Source organism: Aquarana catesbeiana, linkage group LG08 (genome assembly GCF_042186555.1).
Source record: "Aquarana catesbeiana isolate 2022-GZ linkage group LG08, ASM4218655v1, whole genome shotgun sequence".
Lineage (NCBI taxonomy): Eukaryota > Metazoa > Chordata > Amphibia > Anura > Ranidae > Aquarana > Aquarana catesbeiana.
Window position 1 is genome coordinate 285,265,338 of NC_133331.1, and position 18,993 is coordinate 285,284,330.

The 18,993-nt window shown below is 46.5% G+C and overlaps 1 protein-coding gene across 1 annotated transcript in view; it reads left to right on the forward strand.

Moving 5' to 3' along the window:
- Positions 1-1,666: 1,666 nt before the first annotated feature.
- Positions 1,667-18,993, forward strand: part of LOC141106768 (uncharacterized) — a 77,632-nt gene continuing 60,305 nt past the window's right edge. Inside the window, exons 1-6 of the mRNA XM_073597695.1 lie at positions 1,667-1,810; positions 6,446-6,565; positions 6,696-6,866; positions 6,953-7,150; positions 7,263-7,454; positions 7,541-7,664. Coding sequence (XP_073453796.1) covers positions 6,470-6,565; positions 6,696-6,866; positions 6,953-7,150; positions 7,263-7,454; positions 7,541-7,664 — 781 coding nt within the window. The 5' untranslated portion in view covers positions 1,667-1,810; positions 6,446-6,469. The remainder of the gene's footprint in view (positions 1,811-6,445; positions 6,566-6,695; positions 6,867-6,952; positions 7,151-7,262; positions 7,455-7,540; positions 7,665-18,993) is intronic.

Below are 18,993 nucleotides of genomic sequence, written 5' to 3' on the forward strand. Positions count from 1 at the left end.
GTCACTGCCCCACAGTAGATGGATGTGGGGTGTTCAGCAACTGGTTAAGCATTAGACAGAGCAGGCGGAGCTTCTTTTTTTTATTTTTTATTTTTTGGGGTCTAGTGGAGGCAGCGGGTGGCGTGATTGACGATGGATCTACATCAGGGGACATTTTTTTTTATTTTCAATAAAGGAATAGTCAAAAACTGTGCGTGTGTTTTTATTTCTTTTTGACACTTTTTTTGGTGAATGAGTAGGGGTACAATGTACCTCATACTCATTTACATGGGGGGGGGCCTTGTTAAAGGGGGGCTTCCAAATTCTGATAAGCCCCCTGCCCACAGACCCTCACAACCACCGCCCAGGGTTGTGGGGAAGAGGCCCTTGTCCCCCAAAGGGCCTGGTATGGATTTGAAGGGCACCCCACACCATTTTTAAAAAATGGTGTGAGGTTCCCCTTCAAATCCATATCAGACCCTAAGGGCCTGGTTTGGATTTGGTGGGTGACTCCACGCCTTTTCTTTCCCGATTTTTTTTTTTTTTAAAGCGCATAGGTGTGAACCTAGTGTAAAGGAGGGAGAATATACAGTACTTAATCACTTGCCGACCGGGCCATAGCCGAAAGATGGCTACAGCGCGGTCGGCTTATTCTGGATGCACGTCCGTGGGACGTCATTCCAGAATGTTGCTCCCGCGCGCCCCCTGGGGTGTGCACCAGGGAACATTCGTGAGCTGACCCGGCGCATCACGGATCACGGTAAATAGCTGCTGATCGCGGCCGTTTACCATGTGATCGTTCCGTCAAATGACGGAGCGATCACTTGTAAACAAACCGGCGTCACGTCATGACTCCGGTTCCACCCTCCCCTCTCTATACCGATGGGTACAGTGCGAGGGGAGAGGGGGAGAGATTGCAGCAGCGCTGTGGGTTGGATATTTAGTGCCCACAGCGCTGCTCAGTGTCAATACTCTGCAACACTGCAATACTCTGCCAATACTCTGCAAAACTCTGCCAATACTCGCCAATACTCTGCCAATACTCTACCAATACTCGCCAATACTCTGCCAATACTCTGCCAATACTTGCCAATACTCTGCAATAAATTTTAACAGAAACAACAAATTTTTTTTTTTTTAATCGAATTTTCAGTCTTTTTTGATTTATAGCGCAAAAAATAAAAAACCCAGCGGTGATTAAATACCACCAAAAGAAAGCTCTATTTGTGTGAAAAAAAGGACAAATATTTCATATGGGTACAGTGTTGCATGACTAAGTAATTGTAATTCAATGTGTGAGAGCACCGAAAGCTGAAAATTGGTCTGGTTAGGAAGGGGGTTTTAAGTGCCCAGTGGTCAAGTGGTTAAACTCTGACAGAATGTGAGCCCTCTGTGGGTATAAATGGGGTCCTGACAAAGACCCGGGAAACCTCCTTGCTTACTTGTGAGCAGTTTAGATGATAGATGCACGGTGTATCACCCTTGTAGAGTCTTTCCTGGGTGCTCTGTGAATTTACTTGGAAAAGATTTAATGGCCAAAATACAAGTAGTTATAGCAATTGGAGATGGGGGAAGGGTGGACCTTACTTCCCCTTCTTACATGTTTGCAGAAAACCGTAGGTGAGTTAGCAGTAAGTATGGGCGGAGGAAGTAGCACAGGAAGTATGGGCGGAGGATAGGCTAGATATAGGCTAGCAATATCACATATTGTACGTGGATCACTCTGACGGGAACTGATGAAAGATAAGCATAGAACATTGTATAACGTACAATATCCAAGGTGAGAGGAGGAGGAAAAAGAGAGCACACATCGCTGGAACATACAAAGAGGGTAATAAGATTCTTTTTATATTTAAACCAAGAAATCCCCCCTTCCTCCATAGTCACTGTGATGTCTTTATCTCCAACATCCACTACTACACAAACCTAAAATACTCTTATCAGGGGTTATTTTTTAAAATGTGCCCAGATACGTCCAGTGCCTCTGGTTTATAGACCAGATACATCCTAAATATAGAGCCATTTATCCAACTGTCAATCCAGAGCCTCTGGTTTATAGACCAGATACATCCTAAATATAGAGCCATTTATCCAACTGTCCATCCAGATCCTCTGGTTTATAGACCAGATACATCCTAAATATAGAGCCATTTATCCAATTCTCCATCCAGATCCTCTGGTTTATAGACCAGATACATCCTAAATATAGAGCCATTTATCCAACTGTCCATCCAGATCCTCTGGTTTATAGACCAAATACATCTTAAATATAGAACCATTTATCCAACTGTCCATCCTGAGCCTCTGGTTTATAGGCCAGATACATTCTAAATATAGAACCATTTATCCAACTGTCCATCCAGAGCCTCTGGTTTATAGACCAGATACATCCTAAATAGAGAGCCATTTATCCAACTCTCCATTCAGAGCCTCTGGTATATAGTCCAGATACATGTTGGGCAGGAAGTCAAAGGAAATTTCCCCAACCAGTACACAGAAGAATACCTTGAAAGAAGTTCTTATGCCCCTTACACACGGTCGGAATTTCCGACAGAAAAAGTCCGATGGGAGCTTTTGGTCGGATATTCCGGCCGTGTGTATGCCCCATCAGACTTTTTTTGTCAGAATTTCCAACGAACTTAGATATAGAACATGTTCTAAATTTCTCCGTCGGAAATGCCAACGGAGGTTATCCGATTGGCAAGTCCAACCGTGTGTATGCGGCATAACTCTTCCCCAGTGATTCAAAGCCTAAAATTAAAGATTTTGGTAGGATTTGTTATTTAACCACTTAAAGCGGAGTTCCGCCGAAAAAAAAAAAATTAAAAGTCAGCAGCTACAAAAAGTGTAGCTGCTGACATTTAATAATCAGACACTCACCTGTCCCACGGTCCAGCGATGCGGGCGTACGAAGCCTCGCTCCTCTCCCCCTGCTCTCCACGGCGCCAGCATTCTTACTGTGGGTGCCCAGCTGTGGCTTCACAGCCGGGCATGCACTGCGCGCTCTGAATGGCCGGGTAATCTTCTGGGACCTGTGATGTGTCCCAGAAGATTTCAGGGAGGGAGGGGTGAACTTCCTTCCGGCGCCGCGGAGCCCCGGGAGGAAGTGGGAGCTGGATGCCTCTAAAAAGAAGGTATCTGCTCCCCCCACCAAAAAAATGACATGCCAAATGTGGCGTGTCAGGGTGTCACCATAAATTAAAGTGGAAGTTCCATTTTTGGGTGGAACTCCGCTTTAAGGACCAAGCCTATTTTTGACACTTGTTGAAGTTAAAATCAGTATTTTTTTGCTAAAAAATTACTTAGAACCCCGAATCATTATGTATATGAAAATATATGGTATAAATGGTATTTGCGCAAAAAATACACTTCACTGAATAAAAAAAAAAAATGAAACAGTAAAGTTAGCCCAATTTTTTGTATATTGTGAAAGATGATGTTACGCTGAGAAAATAGATACCAAACATGTTACGGTTAAAAATTGTGCACACTCGTGGAATGGCGACAAACGACGGTACTTAAAAATCTCCATAGGTGACGCTTTCAAAAAAATTTAACGGTTACCAGATTAGAGTTACAGAGGAGGTCTTTTGCTAGAATTATTGCTCACACTCTGACGATCGCGGCGATACCTCACATGTGTGATTTGAACACCATTTACATTTGTGGGCGCAACTTACTTATATGCTTTCTTTGCTGTGCGAGCACGGGGGGACAAGGGCATTTAAAAAAAAAAATTATTATATTTTATTTATTTTTTTAACACTGTCCCTTAAAAAAAAAATCTGATCACTTTTATTGCTGTCATGTAAATATCCCTTGTGACAGTAATAGGCAGTGACAGGTACTCTTTATGGAGGGATCGGGGTTTAAAAGACCCCAAATCCTTCCTTTGCACTTAAAAGTATTCAGATCGCCAAAATTGGCGTTTCTGAATACTGTAATTTTTTCAAAATCGGCGCCATTGGCAGCCGAGTAAACCGAAAGCGACGTTGTGAGGTCGCTTCCGGGATTTTACATCAGAAACCCGGTCAAAGCCGAATCCAGCTTCGTTCAGGTCTCAGCCTAGCTGACAGACATGCAGGATCATGGATTGGGTCTCCTGGTGGGATGGGAGGCTCGGGAAGAGCAGCTGAAGGCGGCGGGAGGGGGGGCTTCCCCTCCCGGTGCCTTGAATAACAGCCAAGCCGCTGCCGACCACCCGCTCTAAAAAAAGATGGTACTGGGGTAAAGCCTGCAGCTGCATATCACCCCAATACATCCACTTCTTCCTACGGACAAACAGGTATGTCGGTTTGTTGGAAGTGGTTAAAGGGAACTTACGATGTCAGAACTAAGGATGAACTCCTTGGGGGCTTTTTCCTTGTCAAAAGAAGTTTATTGAGTATACAATGTTATAAAGATACATAAAGCAAGTTTACAAGGATCTATAAAGTAAGCTCATTGTTTTACAGTAGGGTTTATATAGGTAAATATCATGAAATTTCAAATATTAAACATTGGGTTCACGTAAACCTAAATTAAAGATATATATCATTTCCTTAGTTACTTTTGTAGGTATTTAAATGATTTATACCTACTATACATATTGTTTACAAGTAGAGTGTATATAGGTCAAATAAATTCTGATAATGAGCTTTAATCGTAAGGTGGAGAAAAGGAAAGAGAAAGAAGAAAAAGGGTTGAAAGGTAGAGGTATGGTCCACAAGGTTGTCCCGCTCGTCAGTTTATTATTCTTTTTAGTTCTCTTTGAAGCCTTAGAATGGGTGTCTCTGTAAGTCATTTAATCTGTTACCATGGCAACAGGACAGAGTCATTGAAGTTTGACAGGAACTGTTGTTTTATCCAAGGATGCCAAAGTTTTTCAAATTTTGGAATTTGATTTTGATCGATGGCTACCATCTTAGCATGGGACATTGTATTATTCATTCTGTGAATTGTTTCTGCTAGTACCAATGTAGGAGATTTCCATGCCTTGGCCACTGTTTGTTTTGCAGCCGTTATTAGTTGGATCATAAGTTTGAATTGAGAGAGTGTTAACCATTCCGGTTTTAGATTAAGCAAAGTTAAATATGGATCTGGTTGTATTATTTTTTTAAATATGTTAGATGCAATCACGAAGACTTCCTTCCAGAAGGTTTGGATTACTGGGCACGTCCACCATATGTGTAAATATGTGCCTATTTCTGGGCATCCTCGAAAACAAAGAGCTGAGGTATTAGGTGAATATTTTGCCACTCTAGCGGGTACAAGGTACCAGCGAGTTAGGACTTTATAATTTGTCTCCAGTGCTAAGATGTTGGGTGAAGATGACTTAGATGTGAGCCATATGTTAGACCAGTCCGTGTCTTCTAAAGTTCGTCCCAGGTCCTCCTCCCACCTCTGAACGTAAGAGGGTCTATTAAGATTTGCTACTCCATATAATTGATTATAAAGTGATGAAATTGTACCTTTAGCAAATGGATCTTTTGTACAGATTGATTCAAAAATGGATAATTGGGATAATGGTGTATCCCCCTTTAGGAATGGTGTATAGAAATTTTTGATTTGGAGATATCTAAATATCTCAGAGTTTGGTAGATCATATTTTTCTCTAAGCGATGGGAATGAAAGGAATGATTTAGATGCTATGAAGTCATTTAGTGTCTGAATGCCTGATGTTGTCCAAGCTTTAAAAGAATTTGGGTAGATCCATGCCGGATAAAAGGCCGGATTTCTGATAAAAGAAAGGAGAGGATTGTGTGGAGATTGTAACTGATATTTGGTTTTTAGTTTATCCCAGAGAGATAAGAAGTGTTTAGTTATGGGATTATGAATTTTAAAGCGGTCTTTAGGATCAAGCCATAATAAATTTGATATTAATAGAGGGTCATTTTCTGAAGCCTCTATAAATACCCATAATGGGATTTCCTGTTTTGCATGGTATTTGGACAGACTGGCCAAATGTGCTGCTCTGTAGTAGTTAGTAAAATTAGGGTATCCCAGGCCTCCTTTATTTTTGGGAAGATGTAGTGTGTGTATAGGTATACGTGGTTTAGAAGAGCCCCATATAAACGAAGTTGCTCTTTTTTGTACTATTCTCAAAAAATAGGAAGGAATTGGAATAGGGAGGACTCTGAATAGATAAAGCAATTTGGGTAGAATAGTCATTTTGATTGCATTAATCTTCCCTATCCAGGATAAAGGAAGTTGCGACCATTGTTTTATTAGATTTGTGATCTGTCTTAATACAGGAGGATAATTGGTTGAGAATAAGTCAGAATGAGATGCTGTTAAATGAATTCCAAGATATGGGATTGATTTTTCTGCCCATGTGAATGGGAGTGCAGTCCTAGCCGGGATCAATTCCATGTTTGTGAGTGAAATATTAAGCACTAGGCATTTCTTAGGATTAATCATAAGGCCCTTGGGGGCATTTTCATCCCAGTGCAGTCCAGATAATTCTCAGTTTATTATACGTCTACAGAGAGGAGAGTCCTGTATAGATCACATGACCACATCAATGAGGATGGAGATGGGCCAAAATCACATGACTGAGAGGATATTGAACCTCACTCTGGAGATCATCTACCTGCTGACCGGAGAGGTGAGGAGGATTCTGGGAGGTCACATGACATCACTCTTATCTCTATTAATAAAACACAGACCTGACCGGAGAGGTGAGCAGGATTCTGGGAAGTCTGTGGTTATAATTATTACTTTCTCTCTTTACACAGGATTATAAAGTTATGAGAAAAATATCTGGTGAACCATTAACACCCAGCAGCCGCCTTCACAGGACATCACCCATCACAGTGCCTCCACCTCACTGCCTAACAACAGAGGTAACCAGTGCCAAGAAGACTATGGAAGTCATCAAAAAGATCATTGGTCTCCTGACAGGAGAGGTGAGCGGTGCAGAGAATTCTGGGACATTATCCAGTAACAGACAAGGGATGTGTCTGGATGGTGACTGTATCATTGTGTGTGTCAGGTTCCTATAAGGTGTCAGGATGTCACTGTCTATCTCTCCATGGAGGAGTGGGAGTATTTAGAAGGACACAAAGATCTCTACAAGGACGTCATGATGGAGAATCAACAGCTTCTCAATTATGTAAATATGAAAACAAAAAATATCCTTAATGGGATATTAATACTCACGCTAAAGATCATCTATCTACTGACTGGAGAGGTGAGGAGAAATCTGGGAATGTTTAATCATTCTTAACTCTATTAATAAAACACAGACCTGACTTGTTAGGTGAGGAAGATTCTGATATACTATTAATTGATGTATATTGCAGGAATGTACTGTAGTTATGAAGTCATCTATTGAGAATAATATAAGAAGGAGAAGTCACCACTTGTCCACAAGACAAAGAGAAAGACAAGGCCCCTTCACCATGCATCCACCACCCCTCCTAACCCTACAGAAAAATAATGAGAAGAAGATTCTAGAAGTCACCAACAAGATGATGGAGCTGCTGACAGGAGAGGTGAGCGGTGCCGGGAATTCTGGGACATTATCCAGTAACAGACAAGGGATGTGTCTGGATGGTGACTGTATCATTGTGTGTGTCAGGTTCCTATAAGGTGTCAGGATGTCACTGTCTATTTCTCCATGGAGGAGTGGGAGTATTTAGAAGGACACAAGGATCTCTACAAGGACGTCATGATGGAGAATCAGCCGCCCTTCACATCACAGGGTAAGAGAGGACTTCACTGTAAAGGAGTGTCCACCTAGATCCCCCATCATCTGATAAACACATAGAAACAATGTATTCAGTCAATGTGTGTGTTTCCTACAAATGGATCCAGTAATGAGAACCCAGCAGAGAGATGTCTGCTTCCTCTGTATTTCTGGGATTCCACACAGGAAGATCACACAACCTCTAATTTTATATATATATTGGGTATAGTCATCTAGAACAAAACTATCCCCCATCCACACAGCTCTATAAACAAGGCTCCCCTTCCATATACAGAGGGTTTTTTTTTATCCTGCAAGGTAAAGTCATAATGTACTAGTATGCATCACTGTTTTCTTTCAGCGTCCTTTAGACACTCCTTGGTTCGCACCTTCGTTTTTCGTTGTGTGGTGCCCCCTGTGCGCTCTCTGTTGCCACTGTGGGATTTGATTAGAGTCAGAAAACAGGGGTGATTGGCGCTGTTCCACTAAAATCAAAAAGACTAGTGTGGTATATCAAGTGAACTGTGACACAACCCACGCATAAATAACAGTGTGTAAGATAAAGACAAATTAAGTGAAAAAAACTGAAGTATGTGCAACACCTGCCCTCATGAAAAAGTGCAGCGTGTATTCGCTCCTTGGTGAACCAAAAATAAATCAAGATCTGGGTGAATCAAAAAAATTTGTTGGAATGGAAAGGAATTCCCAAACAAACTATCAAAAAATCCTTAAAATCATATATTAATCGTAATAAACATCAATAGTGCATAAACTAAAAAACGGTAGTGTATAAATAAAATTGAAATCTATAATCACAAATGCACATAGGAAAATTAAAAGTTCATCATAAATCTAGAGTCCACAGAAATGTCCCACAGAATATAAGTAAGTTGTAAAAAAGGCCTGTGGTGCAAAATTCTTCATAAGGTGCAAATGGTGAGTCTTTTAAAATTCTAGCAATGATCTTAATGCCGTGAAGTCCTCCTGTCATCCAAAACGCCCCCCAATGTGCCCTCACTCACCGAAGGGGGACACCCCTGCAGGGGTATCTGGCCTGTCAGCTGTATCTCGCAGCTATGGTCCTTGGTAGGGGCTCCTATTCGGATCTCCACTCTCGGTGTCCGGGCTGGCTCCAATCAATCTCCACAAGCACATCCATAAAAAATAAAAATGAATCCCATCGCGTAATTCCGTAAAAAATAAAAAGGCTTTATTGAATGTACTAAAATCAGACTAACAATGTCCTGCTGCCTGGTTCGCAGTCAGGCTGTGTGGGAGAAAACAGTGCGGTGTGGCGTGCGTTCCACCGCTCGTTCCACACCCGGAAGCAAAAGCAATAGGACAAGACGTATGCGTATCACTTGGCCTGGTGCTTTCAGCTCTTCAAAAGACTCCTTTTTTAGAGCATTCAGGATATTTTCTTGCTTATGCTTTTGTGGAAAGGTGTTTTCCTAGTCGCTATGGCCTCCGTGCAGCGGGTTTCGGAATTGGTGGCTTTGTCCTGTAAGCCACCTTATTTGGTTTTACTCAAGGACAAGGTGGTGCTTCGACCTCCCCCTTCCTTCCTAACAAAGGTGGTATCGGATTTTCATTTGAATTAGGACATTATCCTTCTGTGTGCCTTTGGCCATCGAACCCTAAGGAGTTGGCTCTGCAAATCCTGGACGTGGTTCCCACGATTCACGTGATGCTGAGTTTTCGGAAGTCCGATTCTCTTTGTGCTCATGGATGGTCCGAAGTAAGGCTTGGCGGCTTCTTCCACCACTATTCCCCATTGGATTCGGCAGACGATTGTGCAAGCCTATGCCATTAAGGGGCGGGAACCTCCCTTTCCTGCTCTCTCTACCAGGGCGGTTAGCGCCTCCTGGGTGTTCCAACATCAGCCGTCTGTATCTCAAATTTACACGATGTCGACCTGGTCGTCTATGCACACGTTTATTAAGTTCTAGGAAGTTGAGGTGTTGGCATCTTCTGATGCTAGTTTTGGCCGGAAAGTGTTGCAGGCTGCTTTTTGGAACTCTTGGGCACCCCCTGGGGTGATTCAAAGTGTTGGTATGTTGTCCTGGGTTTCTTCTCCATATTTTGGTTTGCCCCACCCCCTCATTGGGTCACTACTTGGGGACATCGATGTTTGGTAATGGATAAAGAAGAAGGAGCTGTGTCCTTCAATGAACGTAAGAGAAAACAGGATTTTTTTTGTTACTCACCGTAAAATCCCTTTCTCTGAGCTCATTGACGGACACATCACCCACCCCCTCTATAGAAATTCTCCTTTGACACTGCTTGTGAGTGACTGCAGGCCTATAGCAGAGAGGGGGTTTTATGCCCAGAGAAGATTGACCATAGGAGGTGCCGAGAATTTTTTGCCTAGAGTCCTACTCCTGTAGTTGGGGCTATAAAACTCTGTTTGGTAATGGATAAAGAAGAAGGAGCTATGTCCATCAATGAGACAAAGCACTGTGCACTTTGTGTTTGGAGCCCTGGACACTTTTGCTTGGTTTGTATTCATATTTTTCTCTTCTAATTGCCCCAAAATCCATGCCAGAGCTCTTAGAAATTATTTGGTGCCGGACAAACATAAATGACCCCTGAATGGAATTTAAAATGAAATTGTTTCTCAACAGGTGGACACTATGTCCGGAATACATCTGAGGAACATTGTATTTTATCTCCAGATTATAAAGCAGAAGATAATAACTTTGTAAAATATTCTCCAGGAGTAAATCCCGTTACTCCAAATATACATCCCAGACCTTACCAATTGGGGAGATCAATGGATCTCTCTAATCCTGAAGAATTTTCTGACGGATCACACACCAAGACTATAGGAACGCACAGTACAGATACTTCTATTCCCAAGGAATCTTCCATAAGCCATGAAGGAGTTCACACAGAAGAGAGTTCATTGTTATGTTCAGTGTGTGGGAAATTGTTTACGAAAAAATGGATACTTCTTAGGCACAAGAAAATTCACGCTGTTGAGCATCCTTTTTCTTGTTCAGAGTGCGGGAAATGTTTCAGTCAGAAAGGAGACCTTCTTGTACACCGGAGAAGTCACACCGGTTGAGCATCCATTTTCATGCCTAGAGTGTGGCAAATGTTTCAATCAGAACAAAACCCTGCTTAGACACCAGAGATCTCACATGGGTGAGCATCCCTATTTGTATTCAGAGAGGGGACACCGCTGAGCCTATGCCCTGTTCACCTGTCCAGTGTACCTCCACCAGTGACAGAATTGTGTCCTGCCCAACACTAGCGAGGGCCTCATGCGTGCCCTCACTTAACTCCTTCCACACTCCAGCACCATGCAGCTAGTCCACGGTTCTCATTACTGCGGGTTCGGTCCCGATACTTTCGGGAAACATGTGTGCGCTCACTTAACTCCTTCCACGCTCCCGAACTATGCAACTAGGTCATGGGTCTCTGTACTGCAGGTTCAGTCCTAATGCTTTTGGGGAACTGACCACTGGGCAGAGAGCCAGGTCACAACCCCTCACTACCAGAGGACCCTGCGCCATGCCAGGTGCCACCCTTCATGACAGGCTGCTGTACACTACCCACAAGTTCTTGGTTACCCACGGCACTACGGAGTTAACGTACAGACAGTGGCAATACCTTCAGGGCCCCAGTCCAAGAAATCATGAAGGGCCCCCCTGACCCCCAGCCAGGGCCCTTCCCTCCAAGACCAGTGGTGGAACCCCAGGGCATGGTCGCAAGTGCGACCTTTGTGACCCTGGTAGTTCAACCACTGATGTCAGTAGTTTTTTTATTTTATTTTATTTTTTTTACCATTTTTTAATTTTATTTATTTTTTACAATATAAATGTTTACAATTTTTTTAGGAGCCCTGTTGGGGGGGGGGCTTTGTTGAAATATCAGGGTTTTAAACAGACCTCTGATGTTTCACCTTTGAGAAAGAGAGAGGAGATTGAAGACACAGCCCTCAATGTCCTTCTCAACAGCCTCAGCTACACTGAATAAATGGACAGGAATAGCTCTGTACAGAGGCTTCCCGTCAATTACATAGTTACATAGTAGGTGAGGTTGAAAAAGACACAAGTCCATCAAGTCCAACCTATGTGTGTGATTATATGTCAGTATTACCTTGTATATCCCTGTATGTTGCGGTCATTCAGGTGCTTATCTAATAGTTTCTTGAAATTATCGCTGCTCCCCACTGAAACCACCGCCTGTGGAAGGGAATTCCACATCCTTGTCGCTCTTACAGTAAAAAACCCTCTACGCAGTTTAAGGTTAAACCACTTTTCTTCTAATTTTAGTGAATGGCCTCCTGTCTTATTAAATTCCCCTACGCGGAAAAGTTTTATCCCAATTGTGGGGTCACCAGTACAGTATTTGTATATTGAAATCATATCCCCTCTCAAGCGTCTCTTCTCCAGAGAGAATAAGTTCAGTGCTTGTAACCTTTCCTCATAACTAAGGTCCTCCAGACCCTTTATTAGCTTTGTTGCCCTTCTTTGTACTCCATTTCCAGTACATCCTTCCTGAGGACTGGTGCCCAGAACTGGACAGCATACTCCAGGTGCGGCCGGACCAGAGTCTTGTAGAGCGGGAGAATTATTGTTTTATTTCTGGCGTTAATACCCTTTTTAATGCATGCCAATATTCTATTTGCTTTGTTAGCAGCAGCTTGGCATTGCATGCCATTGCTGAGTCTATCATCTACTAGGACCCCCAGGTCCTTTTCCTACCTAGATTCCCCCAGAGGTTCTCCCCCCAGTGTATAGATTGCATTCATATTTTTGCCACCCAAATGCATTATTTTACATTTTTCTACATTGAACCTCATTTGCCATGTAGTTGCCCACCCCATTAATTTGTTCAGATCTTCTTGCAAGGTTTCCACATCCTGCAGAGAAGTTATTGCCCTGCTTAGCTTCGTATCGTCCGCAAATACAGAGATTGAACTGTTTACCCCCACCCTCAGGTCGATTATGAACAAAATAAATAGGATCGGTCCCAACACAGAACCCTGGGGGGACCCCACTTTCCACACCAGACCATTCCGAGTACTCCCCCTTTATCACCACCCTCTGAACTCGCCCTTGTAGCTAGTGTTTACTATGTTTCAGTTATGAATGGACAGAGTCAGTGATCGTACGGATCACTGACTCTCCATTCAGAAAAGAAAACGTAAATGTGTCAAAAGTCATTTACCGGCCCCTCCCCCGCTCTCCATCCTGACACATCCCCAGCAGCAGCCAGCAGAAGGGAGACGGGGAAAAACTGCGGGGGACAAGGGGGGCAGGATAGAGCATGAGGGGGGGCAGGAGAAGGGAGGGGGGGAACCCGAAAGAGCTGCAGGGGACATGGGGGGGGGGGCAGGAGAGAACACGGGGGCAGGAGAAGGGAGGGGGGAACCCGGGGAGTTGCGGGGGACGGGGGGGCAGGAGAAGGGAGGGGGCACCCGGCAGAGCTGCGGGGGACAGGAGAGAGCACGGGGGCAGGAGAAGGGAGGAGGGAACTCGGCAGAGCTGCGGGGGACGGGGAGGGCAGGAGAGAGCACGGGGGGCAGGAGAAGGGAGGAGGGAACCTGGCAGAGCTGCGGGGGACGGGGGGCAGGAGAGAGCACGGGGGCAGGAGAAGGGAGGGGGGAACCCGGCAGAGCTGTGGGGGACGGGGGGCAGGAGAGAGCATGGGGGCAGGAGAAGGGAGGGGGGTACCCGGCAGAGCTGCGGGGGACAGGGGTCAGGAGAAGGGAGGGGGGGACCCAGCAGAGCTGCAGGGGACAGGGGGGGCAGGAGAGAGCACGGGGGGCAGGAGAAGGAAGGGGGAACCCGGCAGAGCTGGGGGGAGCAGGAGAGAGCACGGGGGGCAGGAGAAGGGAGGGGGGAACCCAGCAGAGCTGCAGGGGACGGGGGGCAGGAGAGAGCACGGGGGGCAGGAGGAGGGAGGGAGAAACCCGGCAGAGCTGCGGGGGACAGGGGGGCAGGAGAGAGCACAGGGGCAGGAGAAGGGAGGGGGGAACCCGGCAGAGCTGCAGGGAACAAGGTGGGGGGCAGGAGAGAGCACGGGGCCGGAGAAGGGAGCATAGTTGCCAACATTGCAAAAAAAATTTGTGGGACACTTTTTTGGTTGTAGGCGGAGCTGTATAATAATTAGGGGGCGGGGCATGCGTTTGTAGGCATGGCATAGCAATAAAAAAGAAAACTGCGGCGCGTGAAGCGCGTTGCGGTGAAAAATGGGCGTGGTTTACGTGAAACCGTGGGCGTGGCTTAAATGGGTGTGGCTCATAGGGGTGTGGTTAGAGTCTGAGGTGAATGAGGGATGGAGAGGGAAAGGGGGAGAGAGGAATGGAGGGACAGCAGGCCCAGATCCTACACAACAATAGAAATATGTGTATTCTAGAAAGTTTAACAATCAGCAGATAAAGATACTCCAAACACCTGGTGTTAGCGCTTCAATCATCCCGGCACCATGATTGTTATTGTGTTAGGATGATTGAAGTGCATTATTTCTATTATTACATTGTAATATAAAACGAAATCATTCAACTCACCATAATGCCGAATCAGCGGGATCCCTGAGCGTGTCACTAGCCACGTCGCCTGCCACCAGCAGAGTCTTTCCTTGCATCAGGTGGCCCCAGCAGGGTCCCTCCTTGCATCAGGTGCCCCCAGCAGAGTCCCTCCTTGCATCAGGTGCCACCAGCAGAGTCAGTCTTTACACCAGTGTTCCCAGCCTCAGTCCTTAAATCAGTGTCCCAGGCAGAGCCATAGTTACCCCCTCCCCCTGTACATAGTTTCCCCTCTCCCGCTAGTTACCCCCCTGTACATAGTTACCCCCCTGTGCATAGTTACCCCCCCCCTGTACATAGTATCTCCTCTGTACATAGTTCCCCCCCACTGTACATAGTAACCCCTCCTTTACATAGTTAACCCCCCCTCCTGTAAAAAGTTAACCCCCACTCCTGTATATAGTTAACCCTCCCCTCTCCTGTACATAGTTAACCCTCCCCCTCCTGTATATAGTTAACCCCCCTCCTGTATATAGTTAACCCTCCCCCTCCTGTATATAGGTAACCCTCCCCCTCCTGTATATAGTTAACCCCCCTCCTCCTGTATATAGCTAACCCCCCTCCTCCTGTATATAGTTAACCCCCCTCCTCCTGTATATAGCTAACCTCCCCTCCTCCTGTATATAGCTAACCCCTCCCTCCTGTATAAAGTTAACCCCCTCCTCCTGTATATATAGCTAACCCCCCTCCTCCTGTATATAGCTAACCCCCCTCCTGTATATAGTTACCCCCTCCTCCTGTATATAGTTAACCCCCCTCCTGTACATTAAAGTTAAATTGCTGCAGAGACAAGAGCCAGTGGCGTCACTACAGCTGGTGTCACCCGGTGCGGAAAAAAATTGGTGTCACCCCCCCTCCACCAACTATGGTCCCCCTTCAGTACAGACCCCCCTCCCTCAGTAAAGACCCCCCACTAAGTACAGACCGCCCCTCCAGCAGTATAGATCCTCCTCCCTCAGTACAGACCCCCCCACTAAGTACAGACCCCCTCCATCAGTTTAGACCCCCTCAGTGTAGACCCCCCTCATCAGTATAGACTCCCTCAGTACAGACCCCTCTCTCTCAATACAGACCCCCCTCAGTGCGGTCCCCACTTCTATCAGTATAGACCCCCTCAGTGCAGACCCCCCTCCATCAGTGCAGACCACCTCAGTGCAGACCCCCCTCCATCAGTGCAGACCCCCCCTCAGTACAGAACCCCCTCCATCAGTGCAGACCCCCCTCAGTGCAGACCCCCCTCTATCAGTGCAGACCCCCCTCTATAAGTGCAGACCCCCCTCTATCAGTGCAGACCCCCTCCTCTATCAGTGCAGACCCCCCTCTATCAGTGCAGACCCCCCCACTATCAGTGCAGTCCCCACTTCTATCAGTATAGACCCCCTCAGTGCAGACCCCCCTCCATCAGTGCAGACCACCTCAGTGCAGACCCCCCTCCATCAGTGCAGACCCCCCCTCAGTACAGAACCCCCTCCATCAGTGCAGACCCCCCTCAGTGCAGACCCCCCTCTATCAGTGCAGACCCCCCTCTATAAGTGCAGACCCCCCTCTATCAGTGCAGACCCCCTCCTCTATCAGTGCAGACCCCCCCACTAACAGTGCAGGCCCCCCTCAGTGCAGACCCCCCTCTATCAGTGCAGACCCCCCTCTATTAGTGCAGACCCCCCTAAGTGCAGACCCCCCTCTATTAGTGCAGAACCCCCTCAGTGCAGACCCCCTCTCTATTAGTGCAGACCCCCCTCAGTGCAGACCCCCCTCTATTAGTGCAGACCCCCCTCAGTGCAGACCCCTCTCCTCTATTAGTGCAGAACCCCCTCAGTGCAGACCCCCCAATTAGTGTAGGCCCCCCTCAGTGCAGACCCCCCCTCTATCAGTGCAGACCCCCCCCTCTATTAGTGCAGACCCCCCTCAGTGCCCATCCCCTCTCTATTAGTGCAGAACCCCCTCAGTGCAGCCCCCCCATTAGTGCAGGCCCCCCTCAGTGCAGACCACCCCCTCCATCAGTGCCAGTGCAGACCCTCCCCTCCCATAACGCCCCCCAGCACACGTCCAAGAACTCCAGGAGCAGCCGGCGCCGTGTGTTCAGTGGAGAGGGGAGGGGCCGATCCGTGCAGCTAAAGAAGCCGATTCATTGGCTGCACGGATTGAGCCCCCTTCCTCTCTCCACTGAACACCAAGGGGAAGATCTAGCGGCGGCGCCGGCGGCCATTTTGCTGGAGCCAGCTGCTCCAAAAATTAAAAAACAAACATTCCCGATTTTCCTGATGAAAATCCTGATTTGGGACAGCCTCCGATTCGGACGAGGGTCCCAAAATCGTGGTTGTCCCAGGAAAATCGGGACTGTTGGCAACTATGAGGGTGGGGGGAATCCAGCAGAGCAGCGGGGGACGGGGGGGCAGGAGAAGGGAGGGGGAACCCGGCAGAGCTGCGGGGGACAGGGGGAGGCAGGAGAGAGCACGGAGGGCAGGAGAAAAAAGGTAAATAGAAGGAGCGTGGGGGGCGACTGCCGAATGTCTGCTTCTCCTCCTCTCCCTCCCACAGGCATTCAGTGGCTGTAGGAGGAAAAGGGAGAAATCAGTTCCTCTATATGCAGCAGCCCCAGCCACTCCTCCTATGGAGGTGTACAGCTGAAGCTGCTGCCTGTTCACTTCCTGGATTTAGACAGACACACAAAGGCACACCTCCAGCTATGCAGCTCTGATTGGCCCTCTTATGACTCCCCCCCCCCTTCCTGGCAAACTCTCACGAGAGTGAGAGAGAGAACTGTGTATGATGCCATGAACCTAGGCTAATGACCAGGCAAGAAACAGGAAGTGGGCTGTGTAAAGTATATACTGGCAAAACAAAATTGTTTTCCTATCCAAAGTTGAAACTACAAGGACAGAAGATTTATTACATGGAAAGATGAAAAATGACTGAAGTTCCGCTTTTAGTAGACATGTGCAGAACAGAAACATTTGTTTAGTTTCGGATAGATTCGTTATGTTACTAATTCATTTTCGTTGGTTCATTTCGGGGTTCGTAAGGGTTTGTTAAATTTTGTTTAGTTTATTAATTTTCGAACGAATTCCAAATTGTCGGAACAATTTAAATCCGCTGAAAAATTATTGACTGATTTACATAGTTACATAGTTATTCAGGTTGAAAAAAGACACAAGTCCATCCAGTTGCATTCTGCGTGAAGAATAACTGGTTGTTAAGGAGGGGGACGGGAAGCCGCCCGCCGGAGCAACATCCTTAACAACCGATGACTCATCAGCTGTCAGCGAGCTTTCCCACTGACAGCTGAAATCTAAACAAAAGAGTGCCGGCAATTACACATTCAGAAAAAAATAGCTTGACAATGGATCTACATGGGGGGGGGGCATTGTTTTTATTTTTTATTTTTTTAAATAAAGGAATTGTCAAAAACTTGTGTTGTGTCTTTTCTCGCTTTTTTGGTGAATGGGTAGGGGTATACCATACTCACATGGGTGGGGTGGGATCTGGGGACTTGTTAAATGGGGCTTTCCAGATTCCGATAAGCTCCCTGCCCACAGACCCCCACAACCACCAGCCAGGGTTGTGGGGAAGAGGCCTCCAAAGCGCCTCCCCATGTTGAGGGCATGTGGCCTGGTATGGTTGGGGGGGGGGGGGGGGGGCGCTCGCTCATCCCCCCCCCCCTTTCCAGGCCTGCCCAGCTGCATGATGGATTTTGGCGGGTGACCCCTCTCCATTTAAAAAGAAAAAATTGGCATGGAGTTCCCCTTAAAACCATACCCGAAGGCCCTGTGGTGGATGTGTGGGGTGGGGTGGGGGTGGGAATGATGAGTTATTGGATGTTAAGGATGTGGGGGTCGGCTTTCCGGCCCACTCCTTAAAGCGGAGTTCCACCCAAAAGTGCTCCCCCCCAGGTGCCACATTTAGCACCTTTCAGGGGGTAGGGGGGAACGGGTACCTGTTTTTGACAGGTACCCATCCCCACTTCCAGGAGACTGCGCAGCGGCGACGTCCCTCGGAAGTTCGGCCCCCCTCTTCCTTCCTCTGCCGCTGGGCCAGTTAGAAAGCTCAGGGGTTTCCCATACCACGAATGGTGGTGGTAGCACCTGAGAGCCGATCTGAAAATCAGCTGGGGTGCCAACACGGGAACCCTGGACAGGTGAGTGTTCCACCGATCCAAACTCGAATCGTTTCAAAAATTTGGAATTCGTTAGAAAATGAATATATGGAATGAAATGAAACGAAGTTCGTTAATATTTAATTCAGAGATTAGGATATATCCGAATCTCTGAGTAACCAAAAATTTGTCCGAGTTTATATGTGGACCAAAGAGAATTGTACATGTCTAGCATTAAGTGTTCACGAATTCCTGGCTCAGAAATCCTGAATTCTGAAACTCGACCAACCACCTTATTTCCCTGACTTAGCACCCTGCGCCTTTTGGTTATCTCCAAAATGAAAAAATGTCCTCAAAATTACGCAGATTTGATGACATTCCGAACATCCAGCGCACCACGACAAAGATACCGTGCAGCGTTCCGGAAAATGAATTCCAAGAATGGGCAAAATCATCTAGAAAACATACTTGCCAACAGTCCCCATTTTCCCAGGACAATCCCGATTTTGGACCCTCGTCCCGATCTGAGGATGTCCTGATCAAAATCACAGGATTTTGCCTTTGTCCCTGGAATAGGCACTGTTTTTGGCTCTGAAAATACGGCCAAAATCTCTTTCCCCGTGTGTTCAGTGGAGAGAGTAGGGGCCTCTGATCCATACAGTCAATCGGCTTCTCTCTCAAGTGTACAAGTAGACAATTCTCTTCCCTCTCCAC